This window comes from Aulonocara stuartgranti (assembly GCF_965226115.1).
Source record: "Aulonocara stuartgranti genome assembly, chromosome: 3".
NCBI classification, from domain to species: domain Eukaryota; kingdom Metazoa; phylum Chordata; class Actinopteri; order Cichliformes; family Cichlidae; genus Aulonocara; species Aulonocara stuartgranti.
Window position 1 is genome coordinate 50,909,113 of NC_138941.1, and position 13,594 is coordinate 50,922,706.

General features: G+C 38.7%; 1 protein-coding gene across 5 annotated transcripts in view; it reads left to right on the forward strand.

The window, feature by feature from the left end:
• LOC309703783 (uncharacterized protein) overlaps window positions 1-13,594 on the forward strand; it is a 49,696-nt gene that overhangs the window by 22,044 nt on the left and 14,058 nt on the right. For 4 of the 5 annotated variants that reach the window (XM_082528670.1, XM_082528672.1, XM_082528674.1 and 1 more), the window contains 15 exons: window positions 243-374; window positions 575-703; window positions 1,324-1,362; window positions 1,482-1,610; window positions 1,716-1,842; window positions 2,577-2,747; window positions 2,844-2,875; window positions 3,410-3,574; window positions 3,712-3,846; window positions 9,445-9,483; window positions 9,577-9,717; window positions 11,583-11,671; window positions 11,786-11,809; window positions 12,227-12,752; window positions 12,857-12,919. In XM_082528670.1, coding sequence (XP_082384796.1) covers window positions 243-374; window positions 575-703; window positions 1,324-1,362; window positions 1,482-1,610; window positions 1,716-1,842; window positions 2,577-2,747; window positions 2,844-2,875; window positions 3,410-3,574; window positions 3,712-3,846; window positions 9,445-9,483; window positions 9,577-9,717; window positions 11,583-11,671; window positions 11,786-11,809; window positions 12,227-12,752; window positions 12,857-12,919 — 1,941 coding nt within the window. The remainder of the gene's footprint in view (window positions 1-242; window positions 375-574; window positions 704-1,323; window positions 1,363-1,481; window positions 1,611-1,715; window positions 1,843-2,576; window positions 2,748-2,843; window positions 2,876-3,409; window positions 3,575-3,711; window positions 3,847-9,444; window positions 9,484-9,576; window positions 9,718-11,582; window positions 11,672-11,785; window positions 11,810-12,226; window positions 12,753-12,856; window positions 12,920-13,594) is intronic. The other variant, XM_082528673.1, reaches the window with a different exon arrangement.

Genomic DNA, 13,594 nt, shown 5'->3' on the forward strand with positions numbered 1-13,594 from the left:
AAATGTTTTTCCACTTTGGTAAAGATAATTTGGAAATTTAGTCAACAAACGTGACAACAAAACGTGTTTTTTGTTGTTGTTGTTTTTCAGAAATGGTGCTTTTGGCATTTCACATTTCTTTTTACAAGATAGTCATCATGCTTTTGTCTCCTGTGTTGCATTCTGCTTAATAGTTTGGGTAAGTTCACTTTCCTGAATCTTAACTTCTAATTTCTCCTTTTCCCCTCCTGTTTAAAATGAAGGTGATGTTGATCACAAACCTGCCAGAATATGAAAATAGCTGCTACACAGAGGCGGACGTTGCCAATCAGCTCACCCTATTTGAATTTGGATATCTAGAAGATGACATCTATGTTATTCCTCAAATGCGTATGGTAGGTACCAAGTTATAAATCTGCATTACTCAGTGATCCCACAGGTATATTTCTAGGTCTCTCTTTGGTTTCTTTATGTGAGGTCAGCCTACATTTTCTTGTATTTGTGTACACCAACACAGTACACAAATACACACAAGTACAGTATACAGTGCACAGTGAATAATTGGAATAATAACAAATGTGACTTTTCCTTCTAGGCTTTTGCCATTGCACCAAGTCTGATGAAGGCAAAAAAGCTTTTTCAAGCGTCAAAAGAGAAGAGTATTATTCTCAATGGGTCCACACTTTGTTTGGATTTTTTAATCCACTCCTTTCCAATGAATCCGGTACGTACTAATACAAAAATACTGTATATTGTGGCATGTTTGGAAAAAATTGCCATGCTTCTAGTGCACAATCTTGTTGATCCCTGTAGATTAGTAAATAAGGCACTGAGAGGATGGTAATTAACTAAATAACTTTAAAATATTGTTTAAAGTAGGTTTTTTATCAATTGAATTTTTAGATTATTTAAATGTAATAGAGCATGTAAATACCATACTAAGGCCTTAAAATTTTCTTTTTTAAAAATATTTTATGTTGCCTCAAACTTCAAAGCTTCTTGGTTAACATTAGCAAAAAGCTTTTATCTATCTTGATTTCCTTGCTACAAGTTTTTAACTTGAAAATATCAAACTGTCTGTTCTTTGAATAATTATTATGATTTATTGATGATGCAACTAGATAAATTAATCTTTCGCTGCCTTTTGCTGTGCTGCGCCACAAATTGCTAAATTTGTATCAAGGAAAAAAGAAAACCCTCCAGACTGAAGTGCCTTATAAATACCACCTTACATACAATAAATGTTTGAAATGATACTACCCAAAATTAAATAAGAGAGTAAGAAATGTCTTGCCGTAGAGCGTAGTGCCTTTAACGCTGTGTTCTCTTACATTCATGTTTCAGCTTGGGTTTTATAGCACCCTGATGAATCTGGTGAATTATGTAAGTAACTTTTTTTTCTCCCCTGAATTATACATAGATTTGTAAATATAACATATCAAATGAACAAACAAAAATAAACTCTTTGTATTTGTTTGAACGTTTGCTGGCTCTTCTTAAAGCAGCAGACAACTGATGATGGATCAACAGTAATCTACATCAAGAATATCTCACCAAGTGAGACCAATGATCTCAGGGAAGCTTTGGAAAAAATCGGTTCTGTCAAAAACTACCTGCCTCTCCTCAACAAGGTTAAAAACACACCTGTTCATACATTTGATTACGAGGATTTAAACAAAAAAGACATTGTTGTCTTATCTTCTCTTATCTTTCATGTTTATGCATGTCTGTTCTAGGTGTTTATTGAATTTGAGTCCATTTACGATGCTGATCGACTCGGAGTTTGGTACAGCCTCCTGAAACAGGGCTTTGCCCATAATGTCTACAGGATTAAGATACCAAGAAATGAATCCACAGCAAGACGTAAGTCTTTGTTTTTGGATAAAATAAAGCAGATGAGATGTAGATGTATGGGGAGTTACATAATAGGTAGCTAAAAATATCCTTAAGGGTAACTGGTAACCCTTATGCTGGGCATACACTGAGTGATTTTTGGCCCATTTAGAGTCGATTTTTCCGTCGTGCAACAGTTTTGGGGATCGGCCCGATTTTCACCTTAATCGTATGTCGTGCATTGTGTAGTATACATGGGGTAACGAGAAGCGACCTCGACCAGCTCCCGAGCATCAATCTTTTGGTCATAAGAAAATCAAACCTGTTTGAAATCCTGTCGGCCGTCGTGAGGGTGTCAACGCAGCCTCTCACACTGTGCACACGCAAACACAGAAATGAAGATGAAAAGAGCAGCACGGCAGTGTAGCGTGTGATCTGGACACAAGCGATGGAGGGACAACTTGTAGAACTTTGGCAAGCTCATCTGAGCCTTTATGTGGCCTCACAAAATTATCACGACCACACCAACCGTGTGCCATACATGCATACAACAGAATTAACCTTGACTTAAAATTCTGTTGCCTGCTACATTGAAAACAAAAACAAACTGCCTCAGCAGCTAGTCACTATTTTTTTTTTTTATATGTTAAATATCTTAAAATAATTGGAATGATATGATGGTAAATAGGAAATGTCAAAATCAAAGCATTTAATAAATTAAAATAAAGCTCTCTTTTTTTTTTTTTTTCGTTTTGTTTGTGCAGCACCTAGACTGGCAGCGAAAGCTTTGCCGGACAGCAAGGTTGTCACTGAAGGGGCAACAATCCCAACAGCAAATTTTGGCGTTCCTCAGGGAAGCATTTCACCATTTTGGGTTACAATGAAAACGTATCCCTTTTTGTTCCCTACCACATCTCCTTGGTTTGTCATCCCAGGTGAGAAAAACAAATTAAACTAGAACTTAACTCCAGATTCAAAATGTAGGAAATAAGTGGCTCTTACATGTGACTCTGTTTATTTTTGACTTATAGATTTTGTGACGGTCCAGCTGACAAAAAAACAGGTAAGCACTTTTTTTTTTAAATTTTTTTTTTTTATATAAATTCTCCAATCTGGTCAAGTAACAAGAAAATTGTAATTTTAATTACTTGTGATAAGATATTGTTTACCAACTAGATATAACATTTGGCTAAGAAAGTGGTTTGAAAATTGTTTGCATAACCACCCTTGGAAGTTTGGAGAAACTGGCTGAATCTTAATCTGCAAATGCTTCTCTTTGAACCAACTTTTGTCATTTTCTTCTTAATTGCTAAAGAAATAATGTTGTAATGCTTTTGAGTCAATCGTCCAATCACCCCTGATCTCCAGTTCTAAGCTCCATGCTCCTCATTTTGATATGAATATATATGAAATCTGCATTTTTATCCCATGTTCATTACATTCTGAAAATCTGTGCTTAATTATGTAAAATGTCATGAACTGTTTTCAGTATCAAATAGCATAAAATAGTTAATGACTTTATCAAAGGAAGCACAATGTGCAGGTGTTGCCTCTGCTTTTTTTCCCCCCCTCTTTGAATTAACTTTGTGTCCTATAGAAAAACCGTCCTCCAGGCTCTGTTTTCCCCCACATTATGCTGACCGGTTTGCCAGAAGGGAACTACCGACACGAGGATGTCGCCAAGCTGGTGTGGCACCATTTCCCTGTTCATAATCTTCATACTCTGTACTACAAGATCATCGTTTTATCACTGCAGAGGAGGGTGAGGAATAGATGCTGAAGACTGACACAAGCACAGACATTTTAATATTCCTCATTTGTTTTTGTTTTTTTAAATCAAACAAAGCTTTATTGAAAACTTTTATTTTTATCTGAGGCTTTTTCTATCCTAACCTACAGGCCTTCGTGTACTTCAGTGACTGGAATGCCTGTACCAGTTTTGTTCAACTGCACAGGAAAAATCCTATTTCTGTCGGAGGTCAGATACTCAATATCCACTTCGTGTTACAGGACATGCATCCTGGATCCACTGAGGTATGGAGCTCCGTCCAAAACTTTGATGTGTTATTCGGTCTGTTATTTTGCTGAACTATGATCAAATCATAGGGAAGATGGTTGGATGATAGTTGGAGACTGGCACAACCAAAACCATTGCGACTTTGTACAATGAACTTGCAGTCTTGTTGCCTTTGATGTAGTTTATTCAAAGGTGGGGACCAGGGCTGTGGCCACGCGCAGTCAGTTACCATCTTTGGCGTATCAAGACTGCGACAAAAAAAACAAACTATAAGGCAGAGTCAGTGAATCATTTTGTGAATTAATGGGTTTAAGTTAGCAATTACATGCAGTCTGTTCATGATAATACACTGATTAACTGTTACGTAGTATAAACATACAAATTCACCTCAATTTCTTAACTTTAGAGTCCAGCTAGAATCTGAAATAAATTTTTATCTTGTTCCTGCAGGATTTCAATTTAACTACAAAATAACATACATGCTTGATAACTTTGCCTTTATATGGGACTATAACCTGAATGCAACCAGTTGACAACCATCTCCAAAAGTTGATTCTGTTCATCTGGACGTAGCGTTTTCAGTGGGAGAAACGTTTCGTCACTCATCCAAGTGACTTCTTCAGTCTCAGCTGACTGCAGGTTTCCCCAATCTTATAAACAGTACATTTGCATAATGACTGAAACCAGCCCACTGATATGGAACGCCAGGACTGCCATAATGAATTAATTAAATACACCATTAAATAATTAATTAAATGTGGCAATAATTAATTAAAATTGGAATAAATTAATTAAATAAATAGTTATGACACATGTAATTAATTAATTATTGACACATTTAATTAATTATTTATGTATTTCACATTTTAATTAATTATTGACACATTTAATTAATTATTGACACATTTAATTAATTATTTATGTATTTCACATTTTAATTAATTATTGACACATTTAATTAATTATTTAATGATATATTTATTTATTTCATTTTGGCAGTCCTGGCGCCTGGCTCTCATCTTGAAATAATTGTATCTGTCAGCCTCACCCATCAAACTCAGGGGGCGGGGTTAACGCTGATCGAGTCAAAACCATTGCTTTGGCCTGGTGGCCATTGTTTCTAGCACACAACAACCTGCATGTAGAAGCTAACAGAACTGAACTTTGAAAAACCCTGTTTGTGTGTCACCAAATACCGTTTTAATATGTTTTTTTAGCCGAGAATGTAGTGGTTTAATCTTCATGTGTCTGGTCGGTTTGTCAAGATACAGCCTCTTTGCAAAAGTGCTTCGATGATTTCGGAGATGTCTGCCCAGTCTCACGGCAAAGCGTGGGATAGACCTGTTCGCCTCGCAAGCAATCCCACCGACAAAGCGCAGGCCCCGGTACACAGCTGTAGTAACCCCCGTTGACTTCTTTTACTGAGGTTATATTTATCGGTGTTTTATTTCCTGATGTTCTTATGTGTCCTACGTGTTTCAGTCGCCAATTCTGAATTATAACTAACATTAAAAACATGTTTAAGGAGGCGAGAGAGCAAATAAATCTGTTTAACATCTGATCTTTGGGTTTTTGTTCAGTAATCAGCGTGACCTATGTATAAACGTGTAAAAGAGATAACGTTGGTGTTTCCGTCATGTAGTAACTGCTGGCTTTAGCTGCACAAAGGTTGTTCGACACTATGAAACACATACAGACTTCATGATGTTCGGCTAATATTTTTATAGTGAATATTAATCATGAGGGTAAACGGCCCTGTACACCACGCAGCGAGGTCAGCATATCCACGATATCCTCAGCTCCATGAGTTAACACAAAGTTTCCCAGCTGACTATCTAACTTCCAACTATTCCAGAGATGTGAAAATATACAGCATAAAGAAAAGTGTAAGAGACTCAGCAGCAGATTAGAATAACAGTTATACATTTAATAAATCACCAAATGAATCCAAGAAACGAGCAAACCTGTTCCGACAATTTGAGTTTGTATTCCCTCAGCTGCAGACTCGCTGCTGTTTAAATGTTTGAAAAGGAAGATTAGATATAAACAACATCAAACATAGACTCAGTCTGCCTTCACATTTGATATGAGGCCAGCACGTATAGTGGCTGTGTCCTGTTTTAAGATCATACATGTAAAATTGTTGTCTGACCTCCGTCGATCCAGCCGCTCAGTCCGTGGTTACCATGGTTACTGCATAAGCAGCTATAATGTTAACAGCTGGCACTGAGGAAACCTACCGGCAGCATGGGTGTTTATGTTTTTCATTGCAAAAGAACTGTCTGAATGGTTAACTGAAGTTAACTTGGATAAATTATAGTTAAGGAGTATCACAGATAACGCCTACGTGAGCTGTGTGACTGTTCACCACTACACTGAAATCAGCAGGCTATTACTGAAATACACGTGCTATATCATAAACTATGATATAAATAGGGAGGTCCTATTAACATGTTTAGTTTTAAAGGACACCTTCCTGCCTTTAGTCTCCTTCATGAGCAGTATTAGTTTTCTTCTAACATCCAGAAGTCTGCACGATGTGTTTCATAGTTTGTAACAAGCCTTTGACAGGTAAACATAACATGACCGAAAAAGCAAAAAAAAAAAAAAGAGAGAGAGAGAGAGTGTTGACATAAGAAGAGAAAATGCTCTCAATTATGGAGACAGGCAAATGGTTCATTTATGTTTGATGCGTGTTTATTCCTCCCTAAATATCGTCGGTGAAGTTCGCCATGCACGTCAGATTTTCCTGCGCATTTTTATACGTCTGCCAACAGAGAGAGAGAAAAAATCACATTCTAACAGACAGCTGGTGCTTAGAATACAGTTGAATAACTATTAAAAAACAGATGATATAATATTTCTGTCCAGGTTGCAGACTTCATGTTGAACATGCTGTTGCAAACCCTGCTCCTCTCGGTGGAAATGCGCCTTCTCTTTCCTCTTTGTATAAAAACATTTTAAAAGTCAGTTTAATCTCAAAATTCACTGTTAAATCCAAAACACACCAGATAAAGAAAAGCGAATAGTTCAGTCTAACACATGTGCCAGTGAACCATTAAACGTCTGTGAAACTATGCAGTTGTGAAATGTAACTTTAACCTCAGCCAAACCGATTTGCTCAGTTGTAAATAAAACAGCGACGTAAACGTGACCCGACAGACAGAATCTGAGTGAATGAAGTCCAGCGTTTAACCACTGAGAGCTAAAACTCAGCTGAGGTTTCAAAGCTGTGTGCCGGTGATTGGACATCAGCCGCTGATGACGCTGGTTCGCCTATAAAGTGCTCTGTAAGGAAACAAACTCCAGCAGCTCTGCGCTCGGGGAAAACACTATATTTACTTATCTTGTGCAGAAAAATGCGCTGACATTGCGTTATATCGAGCACCGGCTGCCCAGTTAAACTGTGACTATCACCAGGTAACTAGGCGTGTTTCTTGAATTAGCAGCAGGTGTTAAACAGCTGACAGATGAGGAGGAGGATGCATGCAGGTAAACTGAGGGTCTGTTGAGCTGGTCGCAGGCTTCGTGAGAAAAATGTCAGCTCGTTCTTTATGTTACAGAAGCACAGAGACACAAGACCAGGCGGAAAGAGACGATCGTTCGGTGAAAATGAGAATCTGCGAATGCAACATGTGGAACACGGAGAGTGGAATATGTAAACAAACCGGTTAACGTAACCCCCTGGGTGCACTCTGCATGCTAATTGTTAGCAGAGCTAGTGAAATCTCTGAAAACATCTGAGCACTTTTGCAAACATGTTCTATGTTGACAACCTGACCAGACATACGTCGCGACATTCGCGGCTAAAACACTGTTAAAAGTGTAGCTGGTGACAGAAAAACGGGGTATTTTAAAACTACACCACCACCATTGCTGCTTGTGATTTGATCTGCATTCTGGGATAACTGGCTGCCCCAAGTCTACACAAGCAATCGATTATCTAGGATCGACCTGTTTTGACTTACTTTGCACGGCAACCAATCAAATGTTAGAGAAGCTGCATGGGCAGCGTTAACCCCGCCCCCTAAGTTTGATGGGTGAGGCTGACAGATAAAATGATTTCAAGATGAGAGCCAGGCGCCAGGACTGCCAAAATGAAATAAATAAATATATCATTAAATAATTAAATGTGTCAATAATTAATTAAAATGTGAAATACATAAATAATGAATTAAATGTGTCAATAATTAATTAATTACATGTGTCATAACTATTTATTTAATTAATTCCAATTTTAATTAATTATTGTCACATTTAATTAATCATTTAATGGTGTATTTAATTAATTCATTATGGCAGTCCTGGCGTTCCATACACTGAAGGAACAATGGTTCCTTCATCATTATTATGCAAATTCTCATGACCATTGATCAACAACCACTGATCAAAGCCCACTGATCAATGGCCATGAGTACCATTCACAGAGAGTTGGGGAGTAGCTGCAATCACAGCATTGTAAGATGGTGAAAGATGTACCCTTAGGCCCCCTCCTCGATTCAGAGATGGTCTTTCCCTTTTCACGTAAATGGCCTCCTTGACTCCGCGCTCAAACCAGCGTTCCTCCCTGTCCAGGATGTGTACATCCTCGTCATTGAAAGAGTGTCCACTGGCCTATAGGTGTAAATAAACTGCAGATGACACCACACAGAAGAGGTAGCTCTTCTGTGTGGTGTCATCCGCTTTGCCAGAGGTTGTATGGTTTCCCCGATTTATAAATCCTGGCACTCCTCCTGGCACTTGACAGCGTACACTATGTTACTCTGTTTGTGTCGGGGGACCTGATCCTTGGGGTGGACCAAGGATTAATTAGGTGTCATTGGGACGCTACAACACAGAGCGAACACCATCCCCACAGACAAAGCAGCCAGGAAAGCAGAAGAACATCACATTAAGAAGGCCCTGAGTAAATGTGGTTATCCTATCTGGACTTTTGTCAAAGCTCGGAAGCTCCAGCCAATCCAGGAGAGAAGGACAACCGCTGCCTAAGCGAAAACCTTTAGTTGATCTGGTGTGTGTCAGGAGTATCGGAACAGTTGAGACACATTTTTTTTTTTTCTTGATACCGTGTTTCTGTGGCTTTTAAACCCCAAAACACACTGTGCCAAACATTGCTCCACCCAAAGGGGACTCTGGAACAATCTCCCAGTTGATGTCCTTACGTCTGAGTCTATTCAATTGTTTAAATCGCACCTAAAACCCACTTGTTCAATTTGGCGTTTGACGCAAATTAGTTTGACTTTCATTCGGTGCATTTACTCGTTATGCTCTGCCCCGAATTTTACCCACATTGCGGTACTATTGTGAAGCTGTTTGATGTTATGTTTTGATTTATGACTTAAAAAATACCTTAAAATGTAATGCAATGTACCTTACAGCACCTTGAGGCAGCTGTTGTGATTTGGCACTATATAAATAAAATTTAATTATACCTTTGGGATAGGGACGTGTTTTACAATTTTGGTTGGATAATTTTTCAAAATGTTTGATATAGTTACATAATTTATACATTTTCTAAAACTGTATGCTGTTTACTGCATACAGTTTATGAGTTGGATAATTGAATTTACAGAATAGCAATGTGTGTGACAATATCTTTTAACATCTTTTTGTAGGAGGTCATGTACAGAAATCTGATGAAATGGAGCAATATTGTAAGTAAGCTATCACTTAATTATATCTGTAGTCATCCAAAAAAAGTTTTTCTATTTCCTGCTCCTTAACAGCAGCTTTTCATTGTTTTTCAGCATGTTCCAGATTCAGAGCCTCTGGAGGAGCGGCTGATCTGTGTGGAGATCTCTGAGACATCTGTGGACCTCATCATGATGGTCATGCAAGTGGTGGTATTCAGTGGTTCTTTTGTCAGATTCTTGCCACTTGCTAACAGGGTACGACACACACCTACACCCCCCCCCCCCCCCCTCCTCCCTGTGTTTTCAGTTGCATGACTGCATTAACGGTTTTACTTACAGTGGGATGCAAAAGTTTGGGCAACCTTGTTAATAGTCATTATTTTCCTGTATAAATCGTTGATTGTTACAATAAAAAATGTCAGTTAAATATATCATATAGAAGACACACACAGTGATATTTGAGAAGTGAAATGAAGTTTATTGTATTTACAGAAAGCGTGCAAAAATTGTTTAAACTAAATCAGGCAGGTGCATAAATTTGGGCACCACAAAATAAGAAATGAAATCAATATTTAGTAGATCCGCCTTTTGCAGAAATTACAGCCTCTAAACGCTTCCTGTAGGTTCCAATGTGTGGTTGAAGGTATTTTGGACCATTCCTCTTTACAAAACATCTCTAGTTCATTCAGGTTTGATGGCTTCTGAGCATGGACAGCTCTCTTTAACTCAAGACAGATTTTCAGTAATATTCAGGTCTGGGGACTGAGATGGCCGTTCCAGAACGTTGTACTTGTTCCTCTGCATGAATGCCTTTGTGGGTTTTGAGTAGTGTTTCTTGTTGAAAAATCCAGCCCTGGCGCAGCTTCAGCTTTGCCACGGATTCCTGGACATTGGTCTCCAGAATCTGCTGATACTGAGTGGAATCCATGTGTCCCTCAACTTTCACAAGATTCCCAGTCCCTGCACTGGCCACACAGCCCCACAGCATGATGGAGCCACCACCATATTTTACTGTAGGTAGCAGGTGTTTTTCTTGGAATGCTGTGTTCTTTTTCCTCCATGCATAACGCCCCTTGTTATGCCCTAATAACTAAATTTTACTTTCATCAGTCCACAGCACCTTATTCCAAATGTGCTTTAGCAAACCTCAAGCGGCTCTGTTTGTGCTGTGGGCAGAGAAAAGACTTCCTCTGCATCACTCTCGCATACAGCATCTCCTTGTGTAAAGTGTGCTGAATGGTTGAACGATGCACAGTGACTCCATCTGCTGCAAGATGATGTTGTAGGTCTTTGGTGCTGGTCTGTGGGTTGACTCTGACTGTTCTCACTGTTCGTCGCTTCTGTCTATCTGAGATTTTTCTTGGTCTGCCACTTCGAGCCTTAACTTGAACTGAGCCTGTGGTCGTCCATTTTCTCAATATGTTCCTAACAGTGGAAACAGACGGCTTAAATCTCTGAGACATTTTTGTATCCTTCCCTTAAACCATGATGGTGAACAATCTTTGTCTTCAGGTCATTTGAGAGTTGTTTTTAGACCCCCATGTTGCTACTCATCAGAGAAAATTAAAAGAGGGAAACTTACAATTGACCCCCTTAAATACTCTTTCTTATTATTGGATTCACCTGTGTATTTTGGTCAGGGGTCACTGAGCTTACCAAGCCAATTTGAGTTCCAATAATTAGTTCTAAAGGTTTTGGAATCAATAAAATGACAACAGTGCCCAAATTTATGCTCCTGCCTGATTTTGTTTAAACAATTATTGCACACTTTCTGTAAATCCAATAAACTTCATTTCACTTCCTAAATATCACTGTGTGTGTCTCCTATATGATATATTTAACTGACATTTTTTATTGTAACAACCAACGATTTATACAGGAAAATAATGACTATTAACAAGGTTGTCCAAACTTTTGCATCCCACTGTATTTCAGTCAGGATCGCTATAGCATAAATTTTGCATCTATGTTCCCATCTATGTATGCGTTTCATGTTCAGTCATATTGTAGTTCATACTGCACCTTTGCTTGGGTAAACTAAAGCATGAACGAGTTTAAAAAAATAAGAAACGTTTTCCTTTTTGTCTTTGGGCTTTTCTTATGACTATTTCTATTCTCAGATTTACATTGAGATGGCAGAATCTAGTCTTGTAACAGAGGTGTTGGAGAAGATTGCTTCAAATGAACATTTATCTACGAATGTAATTTGGTATGACTTTCACTAAAATAGGGGAAGAGATGAATAAATTATTAGAATAAATTACGTATTTATTTGTTATGAAAATAGACCCTTAGACCGTCTCCTTTTTTATCCTCTATACAGGAAAAAGGTTCGTCGCATTGAAACGTGAGTATTTCTCTTTCTAATATGACAATTCCTGAATCTGGGTGCAGCTTCTCCTGTAGAAGTTAAAACAGTTCTAATACTAAACATTTTGGGTTTTCGGATTCTTGGTTTGACGAAAAAATTATAGGCTCATATTATTTTGCCAAAGTATGGTTTCCTGTTGGGTTTTTTTGGGGGGGGGGTGCGTTGTTTTTTGTTTTTTCTCTAATTTTTATAATGAACTGGCTCTAAAAGATGTGGAGAAACAAAACAGGCAGTTTATGTAAATGTGTCTTAAGCTAATAACTGCTGAACAAAAAATTGGAAATGATATTTGTTTCTTTCTCTGTTTTGTAACATGTTATGTGTAACCATTTTTGTGAAAACAAACTTGTTTTTTGTGGACAACTAACAAAGATTTTCTGCTTTTGATTTTAGTTTGAAGAGCCTAAAACAGCGTCTGCAAGACTCCAGTGAGATTAAAGTAAATCTTGAACTGGACACCACAGATGTTAAGTTCCCGACTGTGATAAGTGGAGCACAGTCTTCTCTTTCTGATAAAGGGGAGCAAACTCTTCAGCAAACAAGTACCTCTGGTTCTGCTCAACCAGCAGTATCAGTTAGTTCGAACATTTCTAAGTCTCTCACAGCAGGACAAAGTGCAACAAGTGACCAAGAAATGGAAGAAGCCAGTGATAAACCAGGAACTGAGATTATAACATCCACCGTTGCTCTTCAGGCGAGTCAGGATGTAGAGAAGGCAGAAGGGAGGGTAGGGGAAGAAGGGTCACCAGTAATTTCAGTCACCTCTGCTGATGGAAGAACTTTTTCAGCTGCTTCTACCCCTGCTCCTCAAGTCAGAAGTCTGACAAAGTCTAAGGAAATGATCAAAGAACTTCCTTATATTAATGCTGACGAGCCCATATTGATTCAGGGAACCAAGACACAGACTGTGGATAAAATGGTAATATCTGGCAAAAAGTGTATTTGCAAAGTGCCAAAAATGTTCTAACTATGACCTGCCATATTTTTGTGAAGTAAAGTAATAAGCAATCTTTATCTTTTTAGAGCCCCAGCAAGAGAGAAACAACCTCTAGAAGTGACTTGGGTAAAGAGAAAATGGAAGAAAAGGTGTGTTCCTTACTTCTACCTTCAAATTTGGTCTGCATATATGCATAAACATACAGTGTATATAGAATCAAACCCACTAAACTATGATATGATTAGGGATGGGTACCGGTAATGGCACCGGTAGTAACCAGACCGAAAAGCAGCGCACATTGCGGTGCTTTTTTCTTTTCCTGAGATGTCATACACTTTGGATTCCAGCCAATCATTTTACCTTTGCGAGCGTAGTAGGTGGGCCCAGGTACGTACGTTCTTTTAGAGCAGAGCTAAAGATTAAAAATGCCCAAAGCGAAGCGGTCAAAGTCTGGCTGTACTTCACAGCAAAAGATGTAAACTCAGCAGCCTGCAACAAGTGCTTTAAGCTGATACTGTGCAACGGAGGTAACTCCTCAAATCTGATGAAACACATGGCGACGTATAGCATTTTGTTAAAAGCCGAGAAATGCGCCGTATTTGATAGCTTGCCGCGAGACCGTGCACATCTACTGCGGGTGTGGTGCCTGTTATCGGACCCGGGGTTAGCAACATCCCCCAAAAACCCGAAGATTAGAGTCCTGCCCTCTAGCCCTGCCAGTGTAGCAGAAATGATGACGGATGATGATGGCAGACACAGCAGTTCTTCCCTGCGTGAGTAGCTTAATGTAGTTCGTGTGTAATTTACGTTGAGTAGGCTAACCA